Source organism: Mobula hypostoma, chromosome 12 (assembly GCF_963921235.1).
Source record: "Mobula hypostoma chromosome 12, sMobHyp1.1, whole genome shotgun sequence".
Taxonomy (NCBI): Eukaryota; Metazoa; Chordata; class Chondrichthyes; order Myliobatiformes; family Myliobatidae; genus Mobula; species Mobula hypostoma.
In genome coordinates this window covers 82,199,124-82,226,561 of record NC_086108.1, presented here as the reverse complement: position 1 = coordinate 82,226,561, position 27,438 = coordinate 82,199,124, and the positions used below count along the sequence as shown (strand labels likewise).

The window sequence follows — 27,438 nt, the reverse complement described above, 5'->3', positions numbered from 1 at the left end:
TCTTTGAGGGCTTAATATAAATATATGGATACTGAAATAAACATTGGCTTTTCAACCTACCTCTGAGATTTGTTTCCATTCAAAATTTTAAAGGTGCTATTAATTGCAATGAGATGAGACAGTGAAAGTGGGCTTAGAAATACGGCTTTTAATAGCAGCTTTGTGGATAAGAAGCCAATGCAGAATCCTGGCCGGTTAATAAATAGAACCGTGAAAATGCGTTTCTAAATGGCAGCAGAAAAAAACATTCAGAAGAAACGTTTAAGTTACTTTAATGCGCCTATGATTTGAACAGGTTGCTTTGAGTAATGTCATGGATGCTCATCCTTTATTTCTGAAAACTTCGGACTAGTTCTGAGATTTTGGAACCTCTTTCATCAGATTACATCCTCCAGAAGAATAGTTATTTTAACAAGGAGCTGACACTGAAAGAAATAGTGACTAAGATGATGCAATATTAATGATCAAATCATTTTCTTAAACTCGCTCATGATGCAACATTTATTTTTCCCCAAACAGGATCACTTTTAGTTCCAATCACATCTTGTTACTGATCCACTCAGTTGCTCCCAGGAAACAAGTTCCTCTTCCAGTAATGGATGGGCATCTCAGTGTGATTCTTGCCTCTACCTCTTCAATCTACAAAGACTTGGTACTTTTGGAAGCTTTTTCCTGATTGTCAAGGTTGTCTAAAGCTAAAAATCTAATATCCCCTCAGTCCAAGTTGTTCCCGCCTTTGTTGCCCAGAAAGTCCAGTTCAGCAGTCAGCAGTCTACGCCTCTTCCTTGTTGGATGGCACAGTGTTGTAGTACTTGGCATTACCTCGCAGTTTAAGTGACCCTGGTTTGATCCGAACCTCAGCGCTATCTGTGGAGGAGGCATAGAGAAACACGGATTTTGGGAATAAGACTAATGAGTATGCTCTTTTGGGAACTGGGGGCATGATGGGACAAATACTTTCTATGTAAAAATAGAGAAAAATATGAGCTGAAGAATTTTGTTTTCAGCTTGAGTGTCTTACCACCTCCTGCTGAGGAACTCAGTTCTCTGTCGATGGAGGAAGTAACTTTTGTCATCTCTTACCTTCTTTGGCCACAGTAGTGATAGGCTCTGTTACCTTGGGTTAATACACAAAGTATGTGTCTAAACTGCGTGACATGTGAGAGCTTTCAGCATGTTGCTAAATGTGGTATTAAATTTTTTTGTGTGAGCATTTCTGGGCCAGAAGTTTTGTGACATGTAGCCTGGCAAATGCGGTTGTTCGAAGCATTTGGAAGAGAGTATCCTGTGTCATGTTAACTGGGTGTGGTGGCTACCCATGCAGAGAGTTCACTACTGATGTTTCGAAAGGAATGTTTATAGAAGAGGGAATAGTCTAATTTACCACGTAGACAGGCTGTCACATGATCCCTATAAAGGTATATTTCACTGTTTTAAGATTCAGTGAGCTTTTGATCTGATGAATGTAGAGATAGAAAAGTGTTAGTTCTAATTTATTGATGCTTAATTCTAGGTGGTGGCTGGAGAGGCAGCCAGCCAGTATTTCATAGGAAAATTCAGCACCTTTTACATTTCTGACATCTAAAATTGTCATGGGAAACTTTGTCAGACTAATATAATTTGGATTGAGGAATAAATATTTGATAAGTTCCTTTCTCCATCCTTCTGGGAATTATAATTTGCTTTTTTAAATCCTTAAACTGATTAAAAGTTTGAAAGAGAATAAAAGTGCACATTTGGATATAGAACATAAAATAGAACAGGAACTGGCCCTTTGGTCCATGATGCTGTGCCAAATTACCTGCCTAGTAATCAAATGCCTAACTATACTAACCTCTGTGTCTACCCATTGTCCATATCCTCCCATTGTCTGCACATTTCTGTCCCTACCCAAGAGCCTCGAGCACCTCCATTGTATTCACCTTCACCACCACTTATAGCAGCACATTCCAGGCACTCCCCGCTCTGTGTGAAATAATTGTCCCACACATCTTCTTTGAACTTACCCCCATCAACTTAAATGCATGCCCTCTGGTATTAGACATTCAACTGTGGGGAAAAGATACTGGCTGTCTACTCCATCTATGCCTCTTATAATCTTATAAACTTCCCCTTGGCCTCTGCTGCTCCAGAGAAAATAATCCAGGTTTGTTCCACCTCTCCGCGTAGAACATGCCCTCTTATCCAGGCAGCATACTGGTGAATGCCTTCTGCACCTTCAAAAAGCCTCCATATCCTTCCTAAAATGGGGCGACAAGAATTGAATGTAATACTCCAGATATGGCCTAACTAGAATCTTGCAAAGCTACAACATAATTTCCCAACTCTCGAACTCAGTGGCATGATTAATTAAGGCAAGCATGCCACACGCCTTCTTTAACACCCTATCAACATGTGCAGCCACTTTCAGGACTTGGTAAACTGATAAGCTGGTAAATTAGATTATTACTGTCACATGTATTGAGGTACAGTGACCCCTAGAGCGCATTGAACCTCAGCACTATTAAGGGTCTTGCCAGTAACAGTATGCTGTCCCTTTGCATTTGATCTCCCAAAGTGCAATACCTCACATTTGACATGATTGAACTCTATCTACAATTTCTCCACCTATATCTGCAGCTGCTCTATGTCCTGCTCTCTCCTGTGGCATTTGGGAGAACACACAAACCCTCATTAAGGGGTCAGTGCTGGAAAGGTGAGCAATTTCAATTTCATGGGCATCAGCATCTCAAAGGATTTATCCTGGGCCCACCATACTGACGCCATCATGACAAAGGCATGGTACGGAGACACTGATGCACAGGACTGTAAGAGGCTTCAGAGGGTTGTAGACTTAGCGAACTCCATCACGGGAACAAGTCTCCCCACCACGGAGGACACGTTCAGAGGCCGATGAATCAGAAAGCATCTCACCATCTGGAACATCCCCTCTTCTCATTAATACTATCCGGTAGGTGGTACAGGAACCTGGAGATCCACATTCAACATTTTAGGAACATCTTATTCCTCTTTGCCATCAGACTTCTGAACAATCCATGAATACTACCTCACTATTCCTCTCTCACACTGTTTTTTTATTATAACTGTACTGCTGCCACGAAACAACAGGATTTTATGACTAATACCAGTGGCAATAAACTTGATTCTGAATCTTCTACACAAGGTATTGTAGGTTGACACAAAGTATCAAAGTTCCATGTCATGCTCTGAGCATGTAAAGATCATGCCTGTTCCTATCTCATTTCAAATCCATTCTCTTCATTAGATGTCAATAACAAAACTTAGTACTGCATCAGTTTTATCAGAAATCAAGTTGTTCTTTGGGAGGCTGGGAGGTCAAGTTTTATTTTAACTTTCTACCTATTCAGGATTTTGTATTGACTCAGTTTGAATATAACACAATGTTGAGGTAGTTTGAATGCATTATATCCCAAGCAACGCACACAAAATGCTGGAGGAACTCAGCAGGTCAGGCAGCATCCATGGAAATGAATGAACAGTTGATGTTTCGGGCCGAGACCCTTCTTCAAGACATTATATCCCAGAAGCATGAAACATTTTGCTGCTCACTCATCAGAAAGGTAAAATGATTGTGGAAACATGAGATTGTAATTAGCTACCAGCCCATCCAGAGTTTGTTTCTTCTGCCATAAAAAGCAGAGAGAATTGGCACGAGCCCATCAGGATCAAATACCGCCTTTATGTGGACTTGCAGAGAAGGTCTTCTCACAACTCAGTGCTTTGTTCAAGTACTTATTAGCTCAGGTATGTTCAGAGCTCATTATTTCCAACAGTAACTTTACAAGTTGCAGCTTCCCAGCTGTAATCATAGCCCTGGAGAGTTGTAAAGCCTTTGGCATATGATTTCGACACACAGTGCGCAATTCCTGTTTGACCCTCTCTGTCTGATACTTTGCCTCAGCCTTTGCCACCCACTCTTCCACCTCCTGGATTATAGTCTCCTCACTGGAGCCTCCCTGGATGAACAGTGACAGCAACGACTCCATGAGACGACGGAAGCTCTCGGAGAACTGGGAGCCTACATCATCCAGTTCGATTGCCCGCTTGAAGCATTCAACTGCATTGTGTAACTCACCTTTGACCTGTAAGCATTTTCCTCTCAGGAAGTGGATCTCAGGCAGAGTGTCTCCAAGGTCATATTCCATTGCTTTAGCAAAAAACATTAAGGCACTGTTTAGAGCATTTTCATCCACAGGCTGGAGTTCCTGCACGGCATCGACACCCATGTAGTAATATACCTGTCAACAAAACAGAAATAGGTTACTCTCCCACCAGAGACAATGAGATTACCAGGAATAATGGATATCAGGGAGTTCACGTGAGTAGATCACAGTCTATGAATAGCATTTGCTAGGCATCACTTTAAGGTACTGATTTGCAGGAGTACTTCTGCCTGTTATTAATTAATCATAATACCAGTCTCAGCCACCAGCAGTGGCAAATTTCAATTTTCCTTATCACTAATTTATGGTTTCTCAGTTCTGCATTCATATCACAGAATTTAAATAATCTCACCAGCGAGATAAGGTAGGCTTAAGAACTTCTCACAATCCATCTGATTTTACGCCCCATGAATTTGGTTTGCTCAAGCTGAATGGATTAGGTTATAAAGTACTCTAAAGAGGCAATCATAGAGCCATAGAAAAGTACAGCACAGAAACAAGCCCTTCAGCCCATCTAGTCTCTGCTGAACCATTTAAATGCCTAGTTCCATCAACCTGCACCCAGACCATGCCCATCCATGCCCCTATCATCCATGTACCTATCCAAACTTCCCTTAAGCATTGAAATCAAGCTCGCATGCACCTCTTGCACCAGTAGTTCACTCCACACTCTCACAACTCTCTGAGAGAAGAAATTTCCCCTCATGTTCCCCTTAAACTTTGCACCTTTCACCCTTAATCTCTAGTTGTAGTCCAACCCAACCTCAGTGGGAAAAGCCTGCTAGCATTTACCCTATCTATATCTCTCATAATTTCACATACCTCTATCAAATCTCCCCTCAATCTTCTACGTCCCAAGGAGTAAAGTTGTAACCTCGTCCTAACTAGTCAGTGAGTGAACTAAAATAGATCCTGTCGGCGCCGACCTAGGTGCCTCTCCGCCACCACTGGAAAAAACTGAAATGTGAAATGTCAATGCTCACCTGTCCCATATCCAGGTAAATTTTCAGACAGGGGCAGACAAGCAATATTAAATCCAAATCAGTTTTTGCTCTGGATAGCAGCTGTCTGTTTGGCACACCACTCTGACCCATCTTAACACGCTCGAGGTCATGAATATATTGTTTTATAGACACCTGGAGAAAGAAATGTGACAAGTAAAAATATTAGTGGAAGTAAAACTATATAGAGTAAGAGCACACTTTGCAAACAGAATTAAATCTTCCGCAGTTTGCAAACTCTCATCCCATCTCATTTGTTCATCAGTGAGGTTACCATTAGCTTCCTGTACCCCAGTGCCTCCCATTTAATTTTCTCATAAATCCTTGCTTTATCTCAATTCCTTATTTCTTTTCTCTAACATGCTGAAGTCTCATAACCCAATTACCAATCTCTATTTTTGATTTCTTGTGATTTCACTTTTCTGTTTACCTGACCTTTGGATAGCAAGCCATCAGCAATCAGTTACCTCACACATTCATATGTTAATCTAGTTTGCCATATTCACCCATACCCTAATTTATCAAAATCCATTTGCAGATGCTTACAATACTGTAGTTGGTTTCTGAAAGAGTGAAGGGTAAGGCAGAGGAAGGAAGATGATGAGGAAATTCAAGAGCAAATGGAAAGGCATCATAAGTTGTGCAGTTCCACTGTCAAAATCCTTTCCAAAGTGTCAGAGTAGGTACCTTCCAGGTGAAGTTAGACCAGGCAATTCCAGTGGTGCCAGTGTTTCCCTGGCATTAGGCACTATACCTTCTTTCCTGACTTGTTATACATCACATTTACCTATCACACACCCATCAACATTGATAATATTGAGAATCATATACCTTCGCTCTAGTGCTGTAAGCTTGCCAGTTAGATTTTGGGTCTGGAACAATATTGAGGCTCATGTTACAGATCCCAATTGCCATGTCCTGTTTCCCAAGGAAATGAAAAACTTTGGCAAGCCGGTTCAAAGTAAGTGGATCTGTTTTTGCTGTTTCAATAGCCTGAAAAATTCACGAAAGAGAAAGAAATTAGATGTATATGTAAGAGTTGTTTAAATGTCACATTCTATCTGTTTTCAAGATAGAGGAGTGTTCCAAATCAGATATGGGGTTTTGACACAAAACGTTGACAATTCCTCTCCCCCTGCAGGTGCAGCTCAACACGTTAAGTTCCTCCAGAAGATTGTTTGTTGCTCCAGAATCTAGCATCTGCCATGTCTTGGGTCTTTTTTATGGCAATGACTGGTTATACAGGATGGGTTGAGGCTGGAGGCAGAGACGTACCCATCTGCAATATGCCTACTCTCAGAGTATGCCTCATCCTACCCTAAACACCCCGATGAGCAACTTATTGGCAGGCTCAGACTTTTTAAGGTGTTGTCACTGAGATATGTGACAATCTGCAGAAAGATTGTTGCCCATGCTCTTCTACTGTAAACGTCCATGGTCACCTTGTGAAATTTGACTGTGCATTGCTCAACTAAAAGGGGATTCTCACACCTGGATGAGACAGTAGGGGCTGTCCTCTGTCCTCTGCCAGGCCCTCGTTTCCTTGACCATATCGTGCCTCCAGGCCCCTTTCTGTCACATTGAGCCTACAGCCTGCCATTCGTTTCACTAACAAGAAGGTTTAGTCTCTTTCACTATACTTAGAGGCCCTTTCCCACTCATCTGCTGTCTCCTCTTTCCACTTCACTGTAGTTGTAGTGCATTTTGTTACTGCCTGGCTCCCAGAAGAGTGTTTATCTCTAAGGGTTGTTACCGCTGTTAGAAGGTGTTAGTTAACAGAATGTAGCCTCATCAGAAACTGTAGGCCCCATTTGGCTGTGATCTTTCAAAATGCCATTTCAAACATCTTCCTGGTCAATCCCATTTTCTGGGGAACCACCAACTCTTTGTTTCTCCCCACCCGTCACCCCGCCAAATTTATATCAGCACATATAAACTGGTCATAATCAACTTATAGACACAGAATTCTACCTGTTTCAAAAGACTGCCATATAGTCAGATGAATGAAGGTCAGCAGCGGGCCCCTCGGCCCCTCAAACCTCCCCTTCCAGTAAACAAAATCACACCTAACGATTACCATTTCAACTCCACATTATCACCGTAACCTTTCACCCCCTTGCTGCTCAAGTATCTTTCTGCAGCTGCCTTAGAAATAGTCACAATAGCGTAACGGTTATTGCAGCGGCAGTAATTCAGGTTCAATTCCCTCTGCAGACTGTAAGGAGCTTGTATGTTCTCCCTGTGACCACATGGGTTTCCTTCAGGTGTCCCAGTTTCCTCCCACAGTGCAAAGCTGTATGGGTCAATAGGTTAATTGGTCACATGAGTGTAACTGGGTGGTGCAGACTCGTTGGGCTGGAAGGGCCATTTACCATGCCGTATCTCAAAATAAATAAATAGATAGATAGGCACCTACCGCTCTTACCTTCTTATCACACTTACCCTCTTACCACTGCTCTTTCAGGAACAGAATTTCAAAGACTTCAACTCATCTCTGCCTTGAATTGGTGACACAATCTTTCTCAGCAGCTTTAGTTTTTAACTCTTTGAGGAAACATCCTCTCCATATCTCCTGATCAAAACCCCTCAGGATTTTATGTTCCAGTCAAGTCACCACATGCTTTTCTGAAGTCCACCAGAGAGATACATGCCTAGCCACTTCAGCATTCATTCAAGAAACATCCCACCCATTCTAGATCCAGTAAGCCTTCTCTGGTTTACTTTAAAGAAATGAATGTCCTTTCTGAAATCAAAAGACCAATACTGTACACAGTACTATAGTCTCATCAACAGAACAAAAAAAGGCTCTCACGGTTTGTATTGAGTTCCTCCCACATTCGACAATGATGTCTAAAGGCATTGCTAAATTAATGCTGTGCCTTTAAATTGCCTTCTGCAAATCATGCATTAGGGCAATCAGATCCTCCTCTGTCTTAGTGATTAGTATTCTCTCACCATTAGAATATTTTCCCTAGTAAAATGGTATTTGCATATTTCTCCATTTCACATCGTCTTCCATTTGTTGCATTTTCTTAACCTCTTGATTATGCCTTTGTAACTTCCTAATCCTCCATAACTTACTTTCCTGATTATCTCATCCACAGGTTTAGTAACCACATCCCAGTGTCTACATCCACCTCTTTAATATACTTATTATATTTTTTCCCTTTATTATCCAGAACCCCATTCTTCCACTGTTTCTAGCATTTATTATATGGCACTTGACCACATACATTTCAAAATTCTATTGACATTTTGTCAGTGGTCTTGCCCACTCTATCTTGTTACTTCATTTACTAACTGAATGAAATTTCTCAAATATGAGCTGTCATTGAGAAATCCATACTAACTTTCAGAAATTACCCAAATGTTAATTCACGTACCACCAGCACGTCAATAAATTTGAAAGTTGCTCTATTATCAGCACAGGCCTGACTGGCCTTTCATTGCAACATTTATCACCTTCCCCTTTCTTAAACAAGGTGAAACACTTGCAAACTTTGCCTTTGTACTCCATTTTGAAACTGACAGATTTTAGATTTCATTTAATTACCTATAATAAAATCTGGCTTTGACAGCACAAGCTTTCCTCTTCATGGGAACTATCTCCTTTCTCTGCCATTTGATTTGCCAATCTTTTATTATAAGCTATCAACCTCTTTCTCTTTCCCTCTTTCTAGTGAATCACATCTTTTCAAAATCACACATTGAAAGTAATTGGCTTTTTCTTCCAGAAGACAGGTTACTGATATCCTTCAGTTCTATTGAGGGGGCTCGGTCTAAAGCATCAACTGTTTAATTCATTTCCATAGATGCTGTATGGCCTGCTGGGTTCCTCCAGCATTTTACTCTGGATTTCCAGCATCTGCAGAATCTTTTATGTCTATTTCAGTTCTATGTATTTTTCTTCATTTTACTGGAGGGTGCTTACTTCACTGATGCTATTTATTGCACATGCCCAACTGCACTAGAGAACTACCTTCACAAACTACTAAGATTTTTCTCATGAAGTAACTCCCTGGAGAGTTCCAGGACCTAGAACCAGCCACAAAGGAGGAAAGGTGATATATTTCCAAGTCAGGATCATGTGCAACTTAGACACGAAACTGTCGTTGGTGGTGTTCCTATGCACTTTGTTCCCTTATTCTCTATGACGAAGAGTTGCGGCTTTAAGTGGTCTTGTTAAAGTAATGAAGCTGAGTAACTGTAGTGCAGGTCAATGAGATAGACAGATTAATAGTTTGGCATGAACTAGATGGGCTGAAGGGCCTGTTGCTGTGCTGTAGTGCAGTGGGTCCCCAACCACCGGGCTGTGAAGCATGCAGGGGTGCAGCGGTAGCCGGAATGCACCCAGTACATCTTTAAGAAAAAAGCCGAAATAAACGAGCTAATTAATTAGGTGCCGCCTGGCATGTAAATGTTGGCCCAGTTCAGAATTACTGTGTATGTTTTTCAGTTGCCAAATCTTCAACTGAAGCATTGTTGGGGATCCCTACCATCCATCCCACAATCTCCTTGACCCACTGCTGACAGGAAGGAGATACAGGAGCATCAGGACCAGGACAGCCATACAGGACAATAGCTTCTTCTCTCAGCCTGTGAGACTAGTGAATACCCTGCCACCACTGAGGTCTCGTCATCAGGACAGCGAGCTGTTCACTGTTTCCCTCGTTCATCCATCGTGCAAAGATGAGAACCACTCTAGCCATCCATGATTTGTAGGGGCTGGACTGGTCTGTGAGTGCACAGATGGCTGGAGAGGCCAATATATGCACTAAAGATTCTTTGGCAGTGTGAACAAAAGATGGCAGCCACATTGGACTGGGGGTCGCTGGCTCGGGCTTTCCTGGCCAGCCTACGTCTCTCGACTGCATTGACTTTTTCTTCCTCATGTGTCACTGCACCCTTATGGAGGGTCACTCAGCCGATCCTGGGTGAGATGTTCCTATGTGTCTGGTTTGATGCCAAAGGCTTTTAGTGAACTTTTTAGTGTGTCTTAATAGTGCTTCCATTGGCCTCCATGGGAACACTTTCCTTTCTGTGATTCACTGTAAAGCAGTCTCTTAGGCCAGTGGTCCCCAAACTCCGGGCCACGGATTGATACTGGGCCGCGAAGCATGCAGGGGTGCAGCGGTAGCCAGGACGCACCCAACGCATCTTTAAGAAAAAAGCCAAAATAAACAAGCTAATTAATTAGGTGCCGCCCGGCACGTAAATGTCGGCCCAGATCAGAGGCGATTGACCAAAATATGTCCGTGAAAATGACATCCTCATTCATAAACTGGTGGCAATTACTACTGATGGGGCCCTAGCAATGTGCAGTGTGCGCGTTGGTTTTATAGCACTGAAAGTCAGTGCCTACTTCAGTTAACTTATCTATGTGAAATTGAATTTTCACAGATGAAAATTTATTAATTCTAAGTACAGGAGCTGTCTTACTGACAGACACCTCACAGACTGTCTCAGACTGGCTGTCTGTAGTTATGAGCCAAATTTCAGAGAACTGGCAGTAAGCATTCAGCCCCAGTCATCACACTGAGTGCAACAGTCAATTTTTATTAATTTATTTTTCGTGTTGAAATAAAATTAAATAAAGAAACTTAGAATTAAAGGTGTGAAGTATTGTAATATTCTTAAAGAAAGATATGCTAATTACAGTGTTTTCTTGTTTGAATTAATTTGAAAGTTTGACAAAAGTATTTTGTGTAATTCAAATACAATTAGCCCAAATAAAAGGCCTCAAATTGGCAGTACAATCTGAGCTGTTTTTTCTCTAAACGATTTAGTAGGTAGATCTTGCCTTTCACTAAGGTCGAGGTAGGGGATCTTGGGCTTAAAAAGGTTGGTGACCACTAGTCTAGAGGAATGTTGTTTCATTTACTATATATGTACAGTCAGATGATAATAAACTTGAACTTGAACAGATACCAAATTCCAACACAATTTTTCAATTTAAATACGAGGAATTCTGCAGATGCTGGAAATTCAAGCAACACACATCAAAGTTGCTGGTGAACGCAGCAGGCCAGGCAGCATCTCTAGGAAGAGGTACAGTCGCCGTTTCAGGCCGAGACCCTTCGTCAAGACTAACTGAAGGAAGAGCTAGTAAGAGATTTGAAAGTGGGAGGGGGAGGGGGAGATCTGAAATGATAGGAGAAGACAGGAGGGGGAGGGATGGAGCCAAGAGCTGGACAGTTGATTGGCAAAAGGGATACGAGAGGATCATGGGACAGGAGGCCCAGGGAGAAGGAAAAGGGGGAGGAGGGGAAAACCCAGAGGATGGGCAAGGGGTATAGTCAGAGGGACAGAGGGAGAAAAAGGAGAGAGAGAGAGAGAAAGAATGTGTGTATATAAATAAATAACGGATGGGGTACGAGGGGGAGGTGGGGCATTAGCTTAGGGAAGTTAGAAAAGTCAATGTTCAATTTTTCAATTCCCCCTTTTGATTAAGATCCTGTTATGAACACTTCATCTATGACAATAAACCATATTTAATGCTGAACTTTCTTTTAATTCAAGCTGAATCACAAAAAGGCTCGTGCTTTTAGGACATTGAAGCTGTACTGTGCAGGGAAAGAACTTCCCCTCTATTGTAGGAGCTGCATTCCTTTTATCTGTCTCTGTCAACAAATTGGTGATTAAACTGTGCCAAGCAACAAATTTCTCGAAGCTAACTCTGTTGAAGCTAACCTGTCCATAACAGCTGAGCGGATCAGTCCCAGAAAAGCCACAATCATGGATTGCCATTGGAGTCACAGGGAACGAGTCCTCCTGCTTCAACATCATTCCCAGGTAGCACCAAGCAAGAGCTGGAAAAAAGAGAACACCCGGAGAAAGGAAATTGGCTGCTTATAATTTAAGCCCACAGGTATAACAGAAAATAATTATCCTGCTTTACAAATAATCTATAACAGTCCACAATTATTTATATTACAGACAACTATGTTTTTCCATCGTAGCTGCATGTATCATATATGTCACACACTTGCCTTAAATTGCTGTCCAGCTGATGGTGAGGCTAATACAACCAGCCATGTCTTGGTGGGCAGATGCTGTGGAAAATTTAGGCAAGAGCAGATGCCTGAAATCCAAAGGTTTAGAGTCGTAGGGTCATAGAACACTGCAGCACAGAAACAGGCCCTTCAGCCCATCTAGTCTGTGCAAACTATTAACTTATCTAGTCCCATCGATATGCCCTACATAACCGTCCCATCCACTACGTATCGAAATTTCTCTTAGATGTTGAAATCGAATGCACATCTACAACTTCCATTAGCAGCTTGTTCCACACTCTGGGTGAAGAAACTCCCCCTCAGGTTCCACTTGAACATTTCACCTTTCATCTATGACCTCTAGTTCGAGTCTCCACCCCACCTGAGTGGAAAAAAGCCTGCTTAAATTTACCCTAATCGTACACCACATAATTTTGTATATCTTTCATAAGTTTGTATGAAAGATCTGCTGCTCCTCCATTGGCTTCCTCATCATGCATTTCACTGGCTGGTTAATGTCAATTTCTTGTCTGGCTTACCATGAAATGCATTACATGGAATAACATATGTAGGTGAATCAGCATATTTGATATGAACTAAGCTTATTAAATGTTAACTTTTGATCACTGCAGTCTAGGAATCCTCATTACAATATTTTCAGTCTTTCGTGCCACTATGTTGCACTTCTTCTCCTATAAACTTCCTGTGGGAGTGCTACAAGTCTTCAGAACTACAGCAACTACACTCCATAATCTAGGTCAGTGCTCGAGCTGTAGCATGCAGACAATGTTTACCCTTGGTGCCATCAGCTTGTTCACTGAAGTATGAGAGGAATGGCATACACAATAGCGGCAAGGCCAAGGCCCTCTATCAACCTGCCCCTACGATTCCATCAACTCCCTATCCCCACCCCGATAATAAAGGTTCATGGTGAGCTATGTTATGGTGTGCTGCTAGTGCACAAAGGAAATTGCGCACAAAAGGTTGTCACACTCTAGCTTGTGGGCTTGTTAAATATACTTCATAGTCATACACAATCACATTTCCTTTTCTGGTTTCTGACGCAGACAGTGTTGACAACGTGGAGTTTGCAATGCTTTGTCTGTGGATTTTAGAACTGGCTTATTTATACTGTTTTTATTAAAGAAGTTGTTGATTCACTACGTCGAATACCAAAGAAACAAAGGGAGTGAAGCACAAAGGAACAAGTTCATTTAAAGCTGAATGGCTTAATGAAACAGTAGAAACTGCTGCACCCAAAGCTCATGAGGTCAGGAGCATGCAGCTATGAGAAATATTTCTGTACAATACAGAAACTGGTGTTACCTGAGTGTTTTGTCATGATGCAAAAGTTGCTGGAGAATTTGCAAGTGGGAAGAAGTGGAGTAGTATTTGGAAACTTGACTTTTTAAAGCATCATTTAGCAAGCAAATCACATATGGACAGTGTGCAAAAACTTCAGTGAGAAAATCCTTCATTACTCACTACAGGCCTGCTACATATGTTTTGTGAGAATGCAGATGAACGAATGTGAAAATGATCAAACCCAGAGGAGATCAATGTTCTTATTGACAGTTATTTTATTTGTTTTAAACAATGAACAACAAACTGGACTTGGTGGTTTATTATTCTTAGAATAGCTTCAGGTTTACTTCCACTTAAAAATTCAGTGTGCACATGTTGCCACTGGGCAAAAAATTGCACAGCACAAGATTTTTGTGCACACTGGTCATTACAAATTAGAGGGAACATTGATGGTGAGACCTGGAAAATGTGAACTTGTTCCCATACCTCAGGGGTCACCTCTCAGTAAAAGGCAGACACTGATGATGAAATTCACCACTAGCTTCCCTGTGTCAGCAAAAGGATATTCAAAGGGCAAGAACGCAGACCTAGCATGAAGCTCATGGTCTACCAGGCAGCAGTAATCCCCGACATCCCACGTGCTTCCACATTCTCAAATATCTTCAGCAACCATCTCAAGGCATTTCAAAAATAACACCAATGCTGTCTCTGCAATGTGCTCCAAATTCACTGTCAGAATCATGGAACTAACGTTGGTCTCCTCTCTCAGGCCAACATCACCAGTACTGAGGTTCTAGTTACATTCACTAGCAAAGTTTGGCAGGCCATGTCATTCATGTGTCCGATAACAGACTCCTCAGACAGGCAATCTCTTTTAAGTCTGTTGTGGGAAAAGAGCAAATAGCAGGCAGGGGAGGGTAAAGCAGGTTTTCAAAGCCTCTGTGGAAAAGCCACACACACTAAATTCCAGGGATCTCTGAACCGCTAAAAGTAGATAAGGAGCATTTGGGATAATATTGAGAACCTCAGGACCATGCATGCAAGAGCACAGAAGCCTCACACAAGTGACAAAGGAAGCACATCACCTCTTGCCCCATTTATAGAAACATTCATGCTTCCCACACTGGCCTCATCAACCAACTGAGAACCCATAAAACTAGAAGAGATGCAAGTCTTCCTCAATCCCAAGAGCTTGCTTCAGAAGAACAATGTGATACCTGCCAATTACCTGCAAAATAACTTTCCCGCACTGAAAACCATCTATTACAAGTATACAAGCAACATACATCAAAGTTGCTGGTGAACGCAGCAGGCCAAGCAGCATCTATAGGAAGAGGCGCAGTCGACGTTTCAGGCCGAGACCCTTCGTCAGGACTAACTGAAGGAAGAGTGAACTTCCTTCAGTTAGTCCTGACGAAGGGTCTCGGCCTGAAACGTCGACTGCGCCTCTTCCTATAGATGCTGCTTGGCCTGCTGCGTTCACCAGCAACTTTGATGTATGTTGCTTGAATTTCCAGCATCTGCAGAATTCCTGTTGTTTATTACAAGTATACATTCATTTTCTATCAATTTTGATTGTTTGAAGTTCAAGTTCATTGTAATCCGATTGTACATATGCACAGTACCACCAAATGGAACAACGTTCCTCCAGACCACGGTACATCCACACAACATATATCACACACAGCACATAAACCGAAATATTATACTATAAGTAAGTTGAAACATATAATTCAAGAGGCATGTTGTAAAGAGCAGCACAGGTAAACAGGAAACAGTAAAGTAAGAAGCTTGCTGTCCTAGTGACGAGACCTCGGTGGTGGCAGGGTGTTCATTAATCTCACTGCCTGATGGAAGAAGCTGTTACCCAGTCTGGCAGTCCTAGTCCTGATGCTTCTGTACCTCCTTCCTGAGGGTAGTGAGTCAAAGAGATTGTGGGATGCGTGGTAGGGATCCTCAACAATGCTTTGGGCCCTTCGTCTGCTATGCTCTTGGTATATGTCACCAATGGAGGGGGGAGGGAGGGAGACCCCGATGATCCTCTCCACGGTTTTTACTGTCCACTATAGGGTCTTGTGGTCTGATGCCTTGCAGCTTCCTTATCATACAATGATGCAGTCAGATGGGACACTCTTGATGGTGCTCCTGTAGAAAGTTGTTCAAATGGGGACAGGGAGCCTTGCACACCTCAATCTCCTCAGAAGATGTAGACACTGTTGTGCCTTCTTCTCTAGTGAGGAGGTTGTGGGTCCAGATAAGATCACCCATATGTGCAGATCAAGGAACTTTTTGCTCTTCACTCTCTCCACAGCAGAAGATTTGGAAGTTCTTTTGCCCACTTCCAGCTCTGTTTCTATATCAATACCATTTCCCCCTGATCCGCATTGGAAACACCCACATAATATTGAATTAATAAATACCAATGCAATAACTTCACTGTTTTCACACTAGCAATCCAAGGTCCAGAATTATATTCCCCATTTACTCTGTTCCCATTATACAGTTTTGCACATCACAACATCAGTAATTTTCACTTCCAGCAACATGAAGGGCAGTGTTATGATAATTGTGGGGAATTTTAACTTGCGAGTGGATTGGGAAAATCAGGTTGGCACTGGATCTCAAGAGAGAGAATTTGTAGAATGTCTGCGAGATGGCTTTTTAGAACAGCTTGTTGTTGAGCCCACTAGGGGATCGGCTGTACTGGATTGGGTATTGTGTAATGAACCGGAGGTGATTAGAGAGATTGAGGTGAAGGAACCCTTAGGAGACAGTGATCATAACATGATTGAGTGCACTGTGAAATTTGAAAAAGAGAAGCCGAAATCTGATGTGTCAGTATTTCAGCGGAGTAAAGGAAATTACAGTGGCATGAGAGAGGAACTGGCCAAAGTTGACTGGAAAGGGACACTGGTGGGAAAGACGGCAGAGCAGCAGTGGCTGGAGTTTATGCGAGAAGTGAGGAAGGTGCAAGACAGGTATATTCCAAAAAAGAAATTTTCAAATGGAAAAAGGATGCAACCGTGGTTGACAAGAGAAGTCAAAGTCAAAGTTAAAGCAAAGGAGAGGGCATACAAGGAAGCAAAAATTAGTGGGAAGACAGAGGATTGGGAAGTTTCTAAAACCTTACAAAAGGAAATTAAGAAGGTCATTAAGAGGGAAAAGATTAACTATGAAAGGAAGCTAGCAAATAATATCACAGAGGATACTAAAAGCTTTTTCAAGTATATGAAGAGTAAAAGATAGGTGAGAGTAGATATAGGACCAATAGAAAATGATGCTGGAGAAATTGTAATGGGAGATAAGGAGATGGCAGAGGAACTGAATGAGTATTTTGCATCAGTCTTCACTGAGGAAGACATCAGCAGTATACTGGACACTCAAGGGTGGCAGGGAAGAGAAGTGTGCGCAGTCACAATTACTACAGAGAAAGTACTCAGGAAGCTGAATAGTCTGAAGGTAGATAAATCTCCTGGACCAGATGGAATGCACCCCCGTGTTCTGAAGGAAGTAGCTGTGGAGATTGCGGAGGCATTAGCGATGATCTTTCAAAAGTCGATAGATTCTGGCATGGTTCCGGAGGACTGGAAGATTGCAAATGTCACTCCGCTATTTAAGAAGGGGCAAGGAAGCAAAAAGGAAATTATAGACCTGTTAGCTTGACATCGGTGGTTGGGAAGTTGTTGGGAGTCGATTGTCAAGGATGAGGTTATGGAGTACCTGGAGGCATATGACAAGATAGGCAGAACTCAGCATGGATTCCTTAAAGGAAAATCCTGCCTGACAAACCTGTTACAATTTTTTGAGGAAATTACCAGTAGGCTAGACAAGGGAGATGCAGTGGATGTTGTATGTTTGGATTTTCAGAAGGCCTTTGACAAGGTGCCACACATGAAGCTACTTAACAAGATAAGAGCCCATGGAATTACAGGAAAATTGCATATGTGGATACAGCGTTGGCTGATTGGCAGAAAACAGAGAGTGGGAATAAAGAGATCCTATTCTGGTTGGCTGCTGGTTACCAGTGGTGTTCCACAGGGGTCCGTGTTGGGGCCACTTCTTTTTACATTGTACATCAACGATTTGGATTATGGAATAGATGGCTTTGTGGCTAAGTTTGCTGACGATACGAAGATAGGTGAAGGGGCCGGTAATGCTGAGGAAACAGATTGTCTGCAGAGAGACTTGGATAGATTGGAAGAATGGGCAGAGAAGTGGCAAATGAAATACAATGTTGGAAAGTGTATGGTTATGCACTTTGGCAGAAGAAATAAACGGGCAGACTGTTATTTAAATAGGGAAAGAATTCAAAGTTTTGAGATGCAACGGGACTTGGGGAGTCCTCGTACAGGATACTCTTAAGGTTAACCTCCAGGTCGAGTTGGTAGTGAAGAAGGCAAATGCAATGTTGGCATTCATTTCTAGAGGAATAGAGTATAGGAGCAGGGTTGTGATGTTGGGGCTCTATAAGGTGCTGGTGAGACCTCACTTGGAGTACTGTGGGCAGTTTTGGTCTCCTTATTTAAGAAAGGATGTGCTGACGTTGGAGAGGGTACAGAGAAGATTCACTAGAATGATTCCGAGAATGAGAGAGTTAACATATGAGGAACGTTTGTCCGCTCTTGGACTGTATTCCTTGGAGTTTAGAAGAATGAGGGGAGACCTCATAGAAACATTTCGAATGTTGAAAGGCATGGACAGAGTGGATGTGGCAAAGTTGTTTCCCTTGATGGGGGAGTCTAGTACGAGAGGGCATGACTTAAGGATTGAAGGGCGCCTGTTCAGAACAGAAATGCAAAGAAATGTTTTTAGTCAGAGGGTGGTGAATCTATGGAATTTGTTGCCATGGGCAGCAGTGGAGGTCAAGTCATTGGGTGTATTTACGGCAGAGGTTGATAGGTATCTGAGTAGCCAGGGCATCAAAGGTTATGGTGAGAAGGCAGGGGAGTGGGACTAAATGGAAGAATGGATCAGATGATGATAAAATGGCGGAGCAGACTCGATGGACCGAATAGCCGACTTCTGCTCCTTTGTGTTATGGTCTTATGAAGCAAAATTTATTTGGAACCCTGAACATGACAGGGTGGACTTAACCGATGGCAGACAGCATTAGATTCTCTCACTTTGGAAATTATAGCTATGTATTGTAGTCATACAACACACAGATTATGTTCCTATTCAGGGTGGATTAGAAATGAAATATAATTGTTTGTTTATTTAAAGAAAAATGCATTAAGGGGTTTTCTGGGCTCAAGTCCTGGAATAGCCAGGTCACCATGTACTTACCGATTTGGACCAGTTATGAACTGGAACACAAATTGCAGGAACCCAGGTGGGTAGCAACTCCCTGAGGTTCAGCAATATGAAGCTGAGAAAATCCTAACTACAGATACTGGCTTTGCAGGAGAAACCAGAGAGTGGTAATAGATGGTTGCCTCATTACTGGAGGCCTGTGTAGTGCCACAGTGATCGGTGCTTGCCCACTGCTGTTTGTCACTTATATCAACGATCTAGATGATAATGTGGATAACTGGATCAGCAAATTCGCAGATGACGCCAAGATTGGGGGTGTACTGGACAGCGAGGAAGACTATCAAAGCTTGCAATGGGATCTGGACCGGGTGGAGAAACAGACAAGTGCAAGGTGTTGACCAACCAGGGTAGGTCTTACACAGTGAGTGGTTGAACACTAAAGAGTGTGGTAAACAAAGCGATCTGAGATTACAGGTCTATAATTCATTGAAAGTGGCATCACAGATAGATAGTGTCATAAAGAAAGCTTTTGTCACATTGGCTTCATAGATCAAAGAATTGAGTACAGGAGTTGGGATGTTATGCTGAAGTTGTATAAGACATTTATGATGCATAATTTGGAGAATTGTGTGCAGTTTTGGTCACCTACCTACAGGAAAGATGTTAACAAGATTGAAAGTGTCCAGAGAAAATTTACAAGGATGTTGCAAGTTCTGGAAGACCCAAGTTATACAGAAAGATTGAATAGGTTAGGACTTCATTCCTTAGAGTGTAGAAGTTTGAGGGGAGATTTGATGGAGGTATACAAAATCATGAGGGGTATAGATAGGGTAAATGCAAGCAGGCTTTTTCCACTGAGGTTGGGTGAGACTACAACAAGTGGTCATGTGTTAAGGATGAAAGGTGAAATGTTTACAGAGAATGTGAGGGGAAACTTCTTCACTCAGAGGGTGGTGAGAGTGTGGGATGAAGCACCAGTACCAGTGGTGGATGTGATTTTGATTTCAATGTTTAAGGAAAGTTTGGATAGGTACATGGATGGGAGCGGTACGGAGGGTTGTGGTCTGGGTGCAGGTCGATGGGACTAGGCAGTTTAAATTGTTCAGCACGGACTAGATGTGCCAGAGGGCTGCTCCTGTGCTGTAGATTACTGTGACTCTATGACCCTATCTGCTTTCCATTTCCACCTGTAACAGTAGGAAGGCAGTGGGATTCCAGTGGATAAAATGACAGGGCAATTTTAACTACACAATTGCCAAATTTCTACTGAAATCTCTATTGAAATTTAAACTTACAATGTATAAATCACTTTATAGGATAATCTTTATAAACCAGTCCTGATGAAGGGTATCGGCTCAAAACAATGATTGTATTCTTCCCTCCACAGATGCTGCCTGACTTTTTGAGTTCCTCCAGCATTTTGTGTGTGTGTTGCTCAGGATTTCAAGAATCTCTTGTGCTTAACTGTTAATTTCCTTAGCTCCTGTTTCTGTACCACATCCAAGTTCATTGACCGGATCCAACACCCCTTGCCATTATCTCATCCCACCAACAATACAGAGTGGAGCGGCAAGGGCTGCAGGGCACCACTATCTTCACTCTTCAATTTGCCTTTTGTCCCCTGATCTAATCAGCTGTGGTTCCAACAAATAGCAGGAAAGTATGTGACATAAAAATGCAAATAGAAGTAATAATTAATGAGTTTCATGATATCAGTGTTTTGTGATGTTTCTTTTTGTTAGGAGTAATAACAATATAATTAATAAAAGATCTACCAGGGTACTTTGATATGACTTTCCATACTCTTTGTCAATTTACTACTAAGCGTACAGCATGTTATGCTACCTCGATATTCAGCACTGTCAGACTCGAGCACTTCCCGCAGTAACACCAAAGCTCTACTGAAAGGCAGCAGGCGTCTCTGAGCAGGTGTTTCCTTGTTCATTAACATTCCATCCAGTCTACCAGAAGAAAAGCAAGAGAAGAAAGCTAAAACTTCCTGCCTTAAATTAAATTAAATTAAATTAAATTATCGTCTCACAACCAAACTCATTCAGGTGCCACCAAGAACAGGATTGGAGAGCTAGAAGGGCACGCACAGACAGGTAAATGTCATTCGTACTGACAGGTCAAGTGGAGATATTTTTAGTTTTCCTTACCTAATGTACATGGTGGCCATTGTGAAATACCAACTCCTTTTTTCCTCTGAGGGTATCTGTAATAAAGAAATAAAACTATAAAACACCTACTGTGTGTATAGTATGTTGGCCTTTCACCCATCACAGTTTTGCTGGAGTACGTGTTTACAGTGAAAACTCAAGAATACTTTATTAAATATACATACCACAAGGCTTAAGTTTATACCATTGATTGTACGTCAACTAGAGAACAATTATTGGTAATTGGTTAATTATTGTCACATACGCCAAGATACAGTGGAAAGCTTTCCTTTGCATGTCATCAAGACAGATCATTCCAAACAGAAGTACATCTAAAGCAACACACACAAAATGCTGAAGGAACTCAGCAGGTCAGGCAGCATCTATGGCAAAGAGCAAACAGAAGATGTTTCGAGCTGAGACTCTTCATCAGGACATCTCGAGAGTAAGAAGGAAAATGAAGAACAAAATGTGGAATATAGTGTTACCGATATAGATGAAGTGCAGTGGAGGTAGACAAATAAAGGACAAGGGTTTTGACAAGATAGATTGAGAGAGCAAAAGTTCACCATTATGGTACAAGAGGTCTGCTAAAGGATCTTATCACAGCGGGATAGAAGTTGTCCTTGAGTCTGGTAGTATGTGCATCTTCTACCCAATGTGATAAGGCAGAAAAGTGAATGATGAGGGGAGGGCTTTGACTATGTTGCCTGCTTTCCTGAAGCAGTGGGAAGTATAGACAGTATCAATGGGGGGGGGGGGCTGATTTTCATGACACGACTGGGCTGAGTTCACAACTCTCTGAAATTTCTTCTGCTCTTGAGCAGAGCAATTGTCATATCAAGCTGTGATGCATCCAAATAGTAACACACACAAAATGCTGGAGGATCTCAGCAGGCCAGGCAGCATCTATGGAAAAAAGTATGGAAAAAGGGTCTTGGCCTGAAACGTTGACTGAACTTTTTTCTATAGGTACTGCCTGGCCTGCTGAGTTCATCCAGCATTTTGTGTGTATCACTTGGATTTCCAGCATCTGCAGATTTTTTCTTATTTGTGAATGCATCCAAATAGAATGTTTTTTAGAGTGGATCTGCAAATACTGGAGAGTCATCACAGGCATACTGAAATTCCTCATCCTTCTGAAGTTGAGGCACTAGTGTGCTTTCTTGGCCATAGCATCTACAGAGCTCTCTTCCACTTCTCTCTGGTTACTCTCATACACCTTTTGCCACATTTTGTTTCATGTGTCGTCTGACCATAAACACAATTACTTCAATACTACAATACAGAGGGTCACTTGGCCAGTCGTGCCAATGCCAGCTATTGTAAAAAGTTATCTAATCATTCCAACTTCTCAGCTCCGTTCCTACTGCCTACTCGGGAATATACGTATTCAGTTCCTCCCGAAAAGTTTGCAGCTCACTTTCAGGTTGGAAAAAAAATCCAGAACTTTTAAATGAGTTTAGTTTCATTACTTAGCTGAGGATGAATGGTGTATTTGTGGGGAAATGTGATGCAGAATCTTCAACATTTTACCTGTAATATTATTGTGAAACTTCTTTAAAATATAAAATGAACGGGGGAGGGTGGTTTGTTGGAGCAACAAGCAAGCTGCTGGAGGAACCAAGTGTGTCGAGCAGCATCGGTGTGAGGAAAGGAATTGACATTTCGATCGAAACCCCGCATCAGGACTGGAGTGCACAGACCCTGCGCGGGGCTCCTGGGTTGTGCCGGCACACTCTTCACCGAGTGGAGCAAGGTGGCTGACTTTCGCTCACCTGGTCCCTGCCGTATGTCAAAGCTTTGTCGTAGAGCCTGATGGCTGTGCGCAATTTGCAGGCGTGATCTTCCTCGCTCTGCAGTCCCACGTCGAACGCGCTGGCGAAGGCGTGTTCGGCTATGCAGCGGGCGGCGCGGAGCGGGAGCAAGGACTCGGAGTCCTCGCCCTCTTCGCCCTCTTCGCCCCGCTTCAGCCCCATAAGCCGAGACAGCCGCTCCACGCAGCTGGCCGCCAGCCCTTCCCTCTCCAGCCGGTCATACACGTAGGCCAGGTTGGCCCAAGCATTGAGATTGCCCGGTTCCTCTTGGCAAACGCTGGAGAAGAGCTCCTCGGCCGCTTGGTACTCGTCCAGGTGGAAAGCGAAGACGCCGAGCAGGTTGCGATGGGCGAAGCGCTGGGCTGGATGCGGCATCTCCTGCCTCAGGCTCTCCCGCTTCAGCTGCCCGTCCCTCCGCCGCAGCCGCTCCGGTTGCTCCAGCTCGGAGTTCAAATTCAGTTCCAGGTGGAAGTGGCCCGGGATGTAGTCCATCTCCTTAATGAGGATCTCAATGTCCTGATCTGGAGATTCCCCCATCTCCGGTTCAAAAGGGGGAAAAATCCCTTTTCCTAATCTTTCTGCTCTCTGTACGCAAACGTCCCGTATGCTGCTGCCCAGGTATGTGGGGTTTCCCAGTGACGTGACCGCAGTCAGATTCTTCCCGTTTACAGCTTTAACAATTAATCTACACCCGCCTGTGATATGTTGACAATTTAGATTTGGCTAAACAGGCGCAAGAGTCTCCTCTCTTACATGTGATTTATTCGCTTCTTTGAGATAGATTTAATGGTCCTTACTCACGGTGATAACTTTCGCTGATATTGCACCTTGGGTTACACGTCTCCGACGCAGATCAGTTTTCCAAATATCTTGCGTATTTCTTTACACATACGAGGCACTTTCGGCCCATTCAGTCTATGCCAGCTCACTGAATAATTCCATTGTCCCGAGGATTTTCCATGCAATCCAAAACCCCTTCATCCCATCAACTCTCACGCAAATAATTAATATACAGATAGATGGAAGATTCTACCACTCAGTTGCAGCCGCAGAGCCTGCCAACCCACATAGCTGTGGGAGATTTTAGGGACAGAATGTGCAAACTCCATACAACACATAGGTCCTATCTAACCAATCTTACAGAGTTTTCCTAGGAAATTACCAGTAAAGTTGATGAAGGCAAGGCAGTGAACGCTGACTACATGGACTTCAGCAGGATCCCACATCGGAGGTTGGTCAAAAAGGTTCAGTCGCTTGGCATTCAAAATGACGCAGTAAATTGGATTAGACATTGGCATCACTGGAGAAGCCAGAGAGTGGTAGTAGATGGTTTCCTCTCTGATTGGATGTTTGTGACTAGTGGCATGCTGGAGGAATCGGTGCTGGGTCCATTGCTGTTTGACATCTATATCAATGATCTGGATGATAATGTGGTAAACTAGATCAGCAAATTTGCCGATGACACCAAGTGCACAGTGAGGAAGGCTATCAAAGCTTGTAGAACAATCTGGACCAGCTGGACAAATCAGTCAAAAAGTGGCAGATGGAATTGAATGCAGACAGGTGTGAGCTCTTGCACTTTGGGAGGACCAACCGGGGTAGTACTAATGTGGTGAGCAGTGGGGTACTGAGGAGTGCAGTGAAACAAAGGGATCTGGGAATACAGATCCATAATTCCTTGTGAGTGGTGTCATAGGTAAAAAGTTTTGCAAAGAAAGCTTTTGGCATATTGGCCTTCGTAAATCAAAGTACTGAGTACAGGAGTTGGAATGTTATGCTAAAGTTGTATAACATGCTAGTGAGGCAAATTTTGGAGTATCGTGTGCAGTTTTGGGCACCTACCTACCAGGAAAGATGTAAATAAGATTGAAAGAGTGCAGAGAAAATTTACCAGGATGTTGCCTGGACTTGAGGACCTGAGTTATAGGGATAGGCTGAATAGGTTAGAGCTTTAGTCCCTACAGCATAGAAGAATGAGGGGAGATTTGATAGAGGTATACAAAATTATGAGGGGTATAGATAGGGTAAATGTAAGCAGGCTTTTTCAATTGAGATTGGGTGAGACTAGAACTAGAGATCATAGGTTAAGGGTGAAAGGTGAAATGTATAAAGAGAACATGAGGGAAATGTCTTCACTCAGAAGGTGGTGAGAGTGTGGAATGAGATGCCAGCAGAAGAGGTGGATGCGGGGTCAATTTCAAAGTTGAAGAGAAATTTGAATGGGTACATGGATGGGAGGGGTATGGGATGGGAGGGGTATGGAAGGCTATGGTCCACGTGCGGGTCAATGGGACTAGGCAGATTAATAGTTTGGCACAGACTAGATGGGCCAAAGGGCTGTTTCTGTGCTGTAGTGTCCTATGACTCTTATGACACAACAGGAGGCCAGGACTGAACCCAGTTACTGGAGTTGTGTGGTAGCAGCTCTACCTATTGTGCCACATTAGAGTTTTAATTGAGCAGTACAGGCCAGTAAGGGCCATTCAGCCCATCATGTAGCACCAACCTCCACAATCAATCTCATCCTTCCCTCCTACACAGTCTATAACCCTCCATTTTTCTTTTCATCCATGTGCCTACCTAAGAGTCTCTTCAATGTCCCCAAAGTATCTGCCTCTACCCACTCCACCCCCCCCAACAATGTATTCCAGGCACTCTACGCACTTTGTGTTTTAAAAAAAAACTACCCCTGACATCTCACCTATATTTTCCTTGACTCAATTCAAAAGGATATTCTCTGATATTAGCCACTGTTACCCTGGGAAAAGGGTAATGGCAGTCTACTCTTTCTATGGCTCTCATAATCTTGTACACCTCTCTCATGTAGCTTCTCATCCTCCGCTTCAAAGAGAAAACTCTTAACGCTCAATATTTCCTCAAAAAATATTTTCTGTCAATCTTCTTCATCCTTCCTGTAATGAAGGGACCAGAAATGAACACATTATTCCAAGACTGGTCTAACCAGTGTCTTGTGGTTCTGCAACATTACCTCACAGTTTTGAATGGAATCTCCCATCTAGCAAAGGCCAATACACCATATGAATCCTTAACAACCCTATCATCAAGCAAGGCAACTTTGAGGGATCTATGGACATGGACCCCAAAATTCAACTGTTCTTCCACATTGCTAAGAATCCTGCCATTAACCTTGTACTTTGTCTTCAAGTTTAACCTTCCGAAGTGTATTGTTTCACAATTTTCCAGATTGAACTCTATCTGCCACTTCTCAATCAATCTTGGCATCCTGTCAGTTTCCTGTTATAACCTAAGGCAACCTTTTACACTATCTACAACACCACCAACCTTTGTGTCATCTGCAAACTTACTAACCCAACCTTCCACATCCTCATCCAAGTCACTTATTAAAAATTCACAAAAAGAACAGATCCTTTCCTAACTCCACTAGTCACCAACCTCCATGCAGAATATGCTCCATCCCCTACCATCCTTTTCATTCTGTAGGATAGCCGATTCCAAATCCATGCATCCAAATTTCCATGGATCCATGCGTTCTGACTTTCTGGATGAACGTTTCATGAGAAACCTTGTCAAATGCCTTATTAAAGAAAATACTCCATAGTCAGCATAGTTTCCTCAATGGAAAATCTTGCCTGATAAATCTGTTGGAATTTTTGAAGAAATAACAAGCAGGATAGACAAAAGAGAATTGGTTGATGTTGTGTACTTGGGCTTTCAGAAGGCCTTGAAAGGTTGTCACACATGAGGCTACTAAACCAGCTACAAGCCCATGGTATTACAGTAAAGATTCTAGCATGGATAAAGTAGTGGCTGATTGGCAGGAGGCAAAGAGTGGGAGTAAAGGGAGCCTTTTCTGGCTGGCTGCTGGTGACTAGTGGTGTCCATAGGGGCCTGTGTTGGGACTGATTCTTTTTTGTTATATGTTAATGATTTGGATGATGGAATTGATGGCTTTGTTGCAAAGTTTGCAGATGATATGAAGATATGAAGAGGGGCAGGTAATTTTAAGGAAGTAGAGAGGCTATAGAAGGACTTAAACAGATTAGGAAAATGGGTGAAGAAATGGCAGATGTAATACAGTCCTGACAAAGGGTATCGGTCTGAAACGTCGACTGTACCTCTTCCTAGAGATGCTGCCTGGCCTGCTGTGTTCACCAGCAACTTTGATGTGTGTTGCTTGAATTTCCAGCATCTGCAGAATTCCTGTTGTTTGCAGATGTAATACAGTGTTGGTTTTGAACTTTGGTAGAAGAAATGAAAGGGTTGACTATTTTCTAAATGGAGGAAATACAAAAAACTGAGGTGCAAGGGGACTTGGAAGTCCTTGTGCAGGATTCCCGAAAGGTTAATTTGCAATTTGAGTCTATGGTAAGAAAGGTAAATGCAATGTTAGCATTCATTTCAAGAGGATGAGAATATAAAAGCATGGATGTAATATTGAGACTTCATAAAGCACTGGTGAGGCCTCACTTGGAGTATTGTGAGCAGGTTTGGGCTCTTTATCTTAGAAAGGATGTGTTGAAACTGGAGAGGGTTCAAAGGAGGTTCACAAAAATGATTCCAGGATTGAATGGCTTGTCATATGAAGAGCATTTGATGGCTCTGGGCCTGTATTCATTAGAATTCAGAAGAATGAGGGGTGACCTCATTGAAACCTACCGAGTGGTCAAAGGCCTTGATAGAGTGGATGTGGAGAGGATGTTTTCTATGGTCAGGGAGTCTAAGACCAGAGGACACAGCCTCAGAAC

General features: G+C 42.6%; 1 protein-coding gene across 2 annotated transcripts in view; it reads right to left on the bottom strand.

The window, feature by feature from the left end:
* Window positions 1-23,266, bottom strand: part of pars2 (prolyl-tRNA synthetase 2, mitochondrial) — a 32,116-nt gene extending 8,850 nt beyond the window's left edge. The window contains exons 1-8 of one of the 2 annotated variants that reach the window (XM_063064504.1): window positions 22,673-23,266; window positions 20,895-20,950; window positions 20,581-20,696; window positions 11,876-11,994; window positions 6,017-6,178; window positions 5,168-5,320; window positions 4,097-4,259; window positions 135-867 (exon numbers count right to left, since the gene is read on the bottom strand). In XM_063064504.1, coding sequence (XP_062920574.1) covers window positions 773-867; window positions 4,097-4,259; window positions 5,168-5,320; window positions 6,017-6,178; window positions 11,876-11,994; window positions 20,581-20,696; window positions 20,895-20,950; window positions 22,673-23,248 — 1,440 coding nt within the window. In that variant the 5' untranslated portion in view covers window positions 23,249-23,266 and the 3' untranslated portion in view covers window positions 135-772. Of the gene's footprint in view, window positions 1-134; window positions 868-4,096; window positions 4,260-5,167; window positions 5,321-6,016; window positions 6,179-11,875; window positions 11,995-20,580; window positions 20,697-20,894; window positions 20,951-22,672 lie in introns of those variants that run through there. The other variant, XM_063064502.1, reaches the window with a different exon arrangement.
* Between the last annotated feature and the right edge of the window lie 4,172 nt (window positions 23,267-27,438).